The 6,755-nt window shown below is 37.7% G+C and overlaps 1 protein-coding gene across 1 annotated transcript; it reads left to right on the plus strand.

Annotated features, from left to right (window-relative positions):
* On the plus strand, window positions 4,094-5,773 carry TMEM261 (transmembrane protein 261). The gene is given in 3 exon segments (XM_001926626.4): window positions 4,094-4,138; window positions 4,141-4,381; window positions 5,422-5,773. Coding segments are annotated over 3 exon segments (336 nt in total). The 5' UTR covers window positions 4,094-4,108; the 3' UTR covers window positions 5,487-5,773.

Here is a 6,755-nt window from a genome sequence, read left to right on the forward strand (position 1 = left end):
AGGCACATAAACTTGAAAATTGTGATGATGTTGATAATATGCATGAAATCCATAATTTATCAGAACTATTTACTGCAGAATTTTAACATTTCCAAAATTCAGACAGAGAAAGGAGTCAATGAACTTTCCTCTTCACTTATTCTCCCTCTGCCAAAACAATAAGGTGCCTGGATTAAACAACTTCACAGGGAAATTCTAACAAAACCTTTAAAAAGTGGATAATTCCAATGGTATATTAACTCTTCTACACACAAAAAAAGAAGCAATGTTTCAAAATTCTTTTAATGAAGTGGGCATAAAAGTGATCCATAAAATCAACAAAGATTACACACATCCCCACACACAACCAACCACATTTCAAAAGTTCAACAGAAGGCATTGCTAATTCAATATTAGGATACATGAAAATCAATAGCCTTCTTATAGTCAAACAACAGCCAGTTAAAACACACAACAGAAGGAAAAATCCCTTATTTTCAATAACAACACAAAAGATTAAAAAGTATAAGAGAAAACGTGTGAGATCATTATGAAAAAGACTTTAAAGTGATACAGAGGAACACAGGATAAGATATGAACAAAAGAAAAAGCATTCCATGTCCTTGGGCAAGATGACTCAACATCATAAAGATGTCAATTCTCCCTAAATTAACCTACAATTTTCACACTAGTCTAATAAAGATGTCAGCATCATTTTGTCAGAATAATCAAGCTGAGTCAAAAGTTCATGTGAGAAAATAAACAAGTAAAAATAGCCAAGTCTGCAACAGGAGGATAGAGAGGGAGCAGTCTCCAAGTATTAACCTATTACAGAGCGTCAGTAATTATAATAGCGTGACACTGGCATATGGCTAAATAGACAAATCAAGGAATAGAAAACAAAGTCCAGGGATAGACATATATTTATATATGGCATTTTAGAAAAGGTGGCATTTCAAATAGGTGGCAAAAGGTGGATTATTTAACAAGTGGCATTGACCAAAATGGATCAGGGAAAAGAAATGGAAGAAAGAAAATTTGATTCCATTCTTGACAACTTGTAATAGGACAAATTCCAAATGTATTAAATTTTTCATTTTTCAAAAGAAATCAAAATTCTAAGGGAATCCAAAGAAAGTGGAACTTTTTCTATTTATGGCATGAATCAGAAGTTATAAGAGTAAAGACAGGAGTTCCTGTTGTGGCGCAGCAGAAACGAATCCAACTAGGAACCACGAGGTTGCAGGTTCAATCCCTGGCCTCGCTCAGTGGGTTGATGATCCGGCATCGCTGTGAGTTGTGGTGTAGGTCGCAGATGTGGCTCGGATCTGGCATTGCTGTGGCTCTGGCATGGGCTGGAAGCAACAGCTCCGATTAGCCCCCTAGCCTGGGAACCTCCATATTCTGCAGGTACAGCCCTAAAAAAAAAATAAAATAAAAAATAAAAATAAAAGTAAAAAGAAACTCAATAACATGCTTAAAAGATGTGCACAGTAAAAAGTATAACAAGCAAATTCAAAAGGCAAATATCAAATTGGGAGAAAAAACTCTATCATGGACAAAAGGTTAATCTCACTAATTATAAAGAGTTTCTAGAAATCAATGAGAAAGAGATAATCTGATGAGAAAAATGGGCAAAAAATGTGACAGTTCAGAGAAAAAGAAATTTGAATTGTCCTTCAATATGCATAAAGAAGCTCATTCATAACAAGAAATAGAAAACTAAACCATTTTCACCTATCAGATTAGAAGAGACAGAAGTTCAATAACTCACTATTTTGGGGAATTGAGTGGGAAAACAAGTCTTATACTTTGTGAGAGTGTAAACTGATCCAACTCACTAGCTTTAAAAACACACTTTTAGAAATATATTCTAAAATATACTCATAGGTTTGTGATATGATGTATGCACAAGGTCATTCATTGTGGCACTATTTGTAACAGCAAAAGAACAGAAGCAGCCTAAATGTCTATTAATGTTCATCAATAAATGAGTATAGTACACCCATACAATGGAATCCTCTGGAGCCTAATAAAAGAATGAAGGTCTTTACCAATTGACTGATATGGAATGATCTCCACTGTGAGTTCTGGAGCTATATCACAATAACAAAAAGCTTAAAATCACTCATTTAAGGCAATCATAAGAGAATAAACACATCTTTTGGAAGGTATTTAAAAAAAACAGGGATTAAAATATAATCTTGACTGTTCAATGCAAATTGTGTTATAGACCATTCTAATATTTTCTTGGAGAATTAAAGATGTCCCCTCCTGACATTCTTAACTGTGATGAGCACACTAAAGAAGGTAAGCTTTCAGATAAAATATAAATTAGTAAAGTCACATGTCAAATAACCATAGATGCACAAGCCCATCTACCGGGATGTGTGAAACTATTAAAACTTCCATTATTTTATTCTTCTCATTTATAAAGCAGTATATTTATATAATTTATAAATAATAAATAGGCATACATAAATTCTATTGTGAGCTCAGTCTTTTTTTAATCCATAGAGGCATGTAGTCAAAATGTTTGGTAACTACTGTCAAATAATGATTTATTTTCCGCATACATAAGGAGAAACCAAATGCACTAGAGAATGTGCATTTTATCAGGGATAGCAAGAAGCCATAGCCATAAATTATGAATTTCTAAGTAAATAGAAATACTATTGAATTCACTTGGTATGATATTTAACATAATGTTATCTAAAGAGATATTACTAATAAATAATAGAATTTTGATGTCAGGAAAGAATATGAGGTATCTCCTATTTCAAATCTCCTTATTTTAAATATGAGGTAAATACAGACCAAAGAGAATAAATAATGGACTCTATGTCATATGGCTGACTCATAACGACAGAGCCAGGTACAACACCAAATTTCCCAAACCTCTGTCTTTCTGCTATATAATATATGGAGAGATATATATGAAATTAAGCAGCAGGCCAACCTAGTACTCTATTTTATTTTCTCCTATTTAAACAAATCTTTATTTTTGCCTTTTTTTTTTTTGGATTTCCCCTCAAACACACCTCATTTTAGAAGGTTAATAGTGAATTTTTATTTTTTATCATATTCATTTTTTAGGCCATTATAAAGGAGAAAAGTTCAAGCATGAAGTTAACCTTGCTTTCACACATGTCCTCTAACAGAAACAAACTCTGAACTCTAAATTCCCTTTTTTCTTACCAGTAATCCTGAGAACAACCTAGCGAAAGAAATACATGCCCAACCCAATACAAAGCCCAAAGAAAATGTAGGATGCAGGAGTGGATGATATCCAAGAGGAATTGCGAAGAAGCAGTCAGAATCAAAAGTCCATGCTTGGAGAGGATAAGAACGTAAACCACCAAGAACAGATCCTGTTATTAACTCCGCAAATCCATTAGACTAATTTTGACTTGAATTTTCTCCAGAGCTCTCAAACCAGAAACACCACCCTGTCTGACAAAACTGAGATTGTAACGTAAAAAAAAATGCTAAAGAGAAATTGAAAGTATTTATGCAGGTAATTCAAACTCATTTTAATACCTGTGTTGTACTTGTGTAGTCCCTGCTCATTTTGTACCGGTAGCATTTAAGAAATTTTATTTTATATTCATAAAAACGATGGTTTCAACAATGGCTGTGTAATCTAACCGGTTTTGTGATATATCTGGAAATCGATAAACGTGTTGGGTTAGGAATATTAAATGGCATAATGCAGATAATCGCTTGGCAAAGTGTCTAGCATACAGTTAAGCCCTAACACTAACTCCTTTGTGTCAAACACCTCCAGTCAGGTGAAGTGACATGCCAGAGGTCTCACATTTCGTGTTAGACAGAACACTTAGAAGCCCAGACTTTTCCTCTAAGGAGATTGAGAGTTGAGATATTTAGGCTAATCTCCTAAAACGACTAAGGGGAAAAAAGTTGGCCTCGCATAAAACCACGGTTTTCGCTGCAAAAGACGACCGAGGGAAAGTCCCGCCATCTTTTCCCCTCCTGAGGCAGGTAGGAACTACATTTCCCAGCGGCCCTCACACTTCTTCCGGTACGGCGCATAAGCGCTGCTTTCAGACCACCCCCTTTTACGTCAGTTCTCGCGAAAGCTCCCACGGCTCAGGCCGAGTTCCTCAACATGGGTTCTTTCCTTTCCCAGCCTTCTGAACCGCCAAGGTCGTTGTGCCTCCTGAGGCCGCCTCCTCCGCCAAGCCCGCGCCCATCACAGCATCCCGAGAGCCGACCTCTCCAGCGCAAGACTCTCCATTTAAAAACTGCTGGAGCTGTCGCGTGCTTTCCGGGTCGGGGCTGATAGGGGCGGGCGGGTACGTGTACTGGGTCGCGAGGAAGCCCTTGAAGCTGGGATACTCCCCGAGTCCAGGGACTATTGCGCAGATGGTCTTCGGCATCAGTGAGAGTCTGGGCACTACCCTTGGGCATGGGGAGTGGGGCAGAGAGGCTCACCCTCGTGGGCGGGCGCCCGGGTTGGTCACGTGGGGGGAGACACTTCCTAACCTCCCGGTAAGATGCGGAGCGGGAAGAAGTTATTGAGATGTTTTCTTTTTTTTTTCTTCTTAAATCACAGTAACTTTTAAGAACTCTTATTAGCCTCAATGTTTTTAATGCTAACAAGAGCTATTAGAGATGGTATGCGTATAGATGTCCATTTTCTTATTGAAGAATCCAAGGCACCGAGAAGTAAGAAATATGTTCAAAGAAGGGACACCCAGGTGTGACACACCTAGCCCTTGATCCCAGGTTTATCCATCAACAAAACCCATGCTCGTTTCTAGATTGTGAAAAAAAGCCTGAGGGCACTTGACCTTGGAATCAAAGCCACGTACTAGGTCTTTCCCTGGGTATTGTGGCCCATGGTCTTTATTTGTAGCAAGATCAAGTGACAGTCAAAATGTCTTCCAGTAAAATGTAGTGATTCTTGTAGCTGATCATACCAAGTGAATGGATAGAATTTTAGGTTTGCAGATCTCTTAACTACTTGGACAGATCAATTACCTTTTAGTCCCTTTCTTGCTTTGGGGAAATGAAAGGATTTTTTTTTTCTCTCTCGATTTTCCTCTTATATAAGAAAAATATAATGGTAATTGCTTGCCTTTTTTTTTTTTTTTTTTTTAAATGGCTGCATTCTCAGCATATGGAAATTCCTGGGCCAGGGATTGAATCCGAGCCTCAGCCTTACATACTCCATAGCTGCAGTAACATAAGATCCTTTAACTCACTGTGCTGGGCTGGTGATTGAACCCAGGCCTCTGCAGCAACTTGAGCTGATACAGTTGGACTATTCTTAACCCACTGTGCCACAGCAGGTATTCCATATAATGGTAATTGTATCTTCAAGGAATATTGTGAAGATTAAGTAAGTTGACATATAAAAACACTTGGTAAACTGAAATGCAACATAACTTATAAAGTACTGTTGTTTTTTTTCCCTAGACATTGCTTGTTGGGGTGTAATCATCCTGTCAGACCCCAAAGGGAAGGCCTTCCGTGCTGGTTGAAAATACCACCGGTGTATTTGTCATCTGTGTCATCATGACACACAGAGCAAGCATGGCTCTTATGGATGTTGTGGACAGACACATGGACATTGACAGACTTCAATCCAGCATATATTGCAAGACTGAAAGGACAAACATGGGTTGTCATTCAAGGGCCATGAATGTTTGTGGCTTTCTTTTCAGGTTCCACAGGGACCAATAAATCCCTCAGAGAAGAGAGGAAGTTCTGTGTCTTATCTGGGAAGGAGAGGAAATGATAAACCAAATGATAAAGTGAGCTAAACTTATTTCAATACTTCTTTTTACTTCTCCCATAATTAGGTCAATACTTACTATCAACCTAACCCTAAACAAGCATCATGCAGAAGTACATAAAACTTCTACCTGTGTACTGCTCATACTTCATGGGAGTTGTCCCATCTATCACGTTATGGAGTTTCCTAGCTTATCAGGTGTTTTATTGCTGGTAAGTGAATCTTCAAAAACAGAATCCGGGAGTTCCTGTCATGGCGCAGTGGAAATGAATCTGACTAGAAACCATGAGGTTGCAGGTTCAATCCTTGGCCTTTCTCAGTGGGTTAAGGATCCAGCATTGCCTTGAGCTGTGGTGTAGGTTGCAGACGCAGCTCGGATCTAGCATTGCTGTGGCTGTGGTGTAGGCCGGTAGCTGTAGCTCCAATTAGACCCCTAGCTTGGAAACCTCCATATGCCACAGGTGGGGCCCTAAAAGGACAAAAGACAAAAAACAAACAAACAAAAAAACCATAATCCTAGTGATCTGCCCAAGGTCATTTGGCAAGTCACTGATGGAATTAGGGCTTGTTTTTATCTTTCAGAATTAGAATGGTTCCTAAGAAGCAAGAATTAATAACCTTTATGAAACATTTAGATAATCATAAAAATAAGCATTAAAAAAACTTGATACCAAAATATTTGAGAGAAATTCAAAGCATTTGTTTTTTGTTGGGTTTGTTTATTTTTTCACAAGCACTGGCAAAGTTGCTATGATGAAATTGAGGTATTTTTGAGATAAGGACTTAAAATTACATAATTTATTTCTAAGAGGAGTGTGCTTCCTACCATTTTTTTCTTTCTTTCTGAAATACTGTGGCTTCTCTCTAAAGTTATATGTAGCTGTTTTTCAAAGCAGAAAGCTCTTAAATTCAGCTGCCAATCACAATGTGTAAATTTTGAATGATATGTTGAGCAAGTAAAGTACCTTGAGGGTTGTTTTTCTGGTATTACATAGAAGTGCCAAGACTGTTAAGC

The sequence above is a fragment of the Sus scrofa genome, chromosome 1, assembly GCF_000003025.6.
Source record: "Sus scrofa isolate TJ Tabasco breed Duroc chromosome 1, Sscrofa11.1, whole genome shotgun sequence".
NCBI classification, from domain to species: domain Eukaryota; kingdom Metazoa; phylum Chordata; class Mammalia; order Artiodactyla; family Suidae; genus Sus; species Sus scrofa.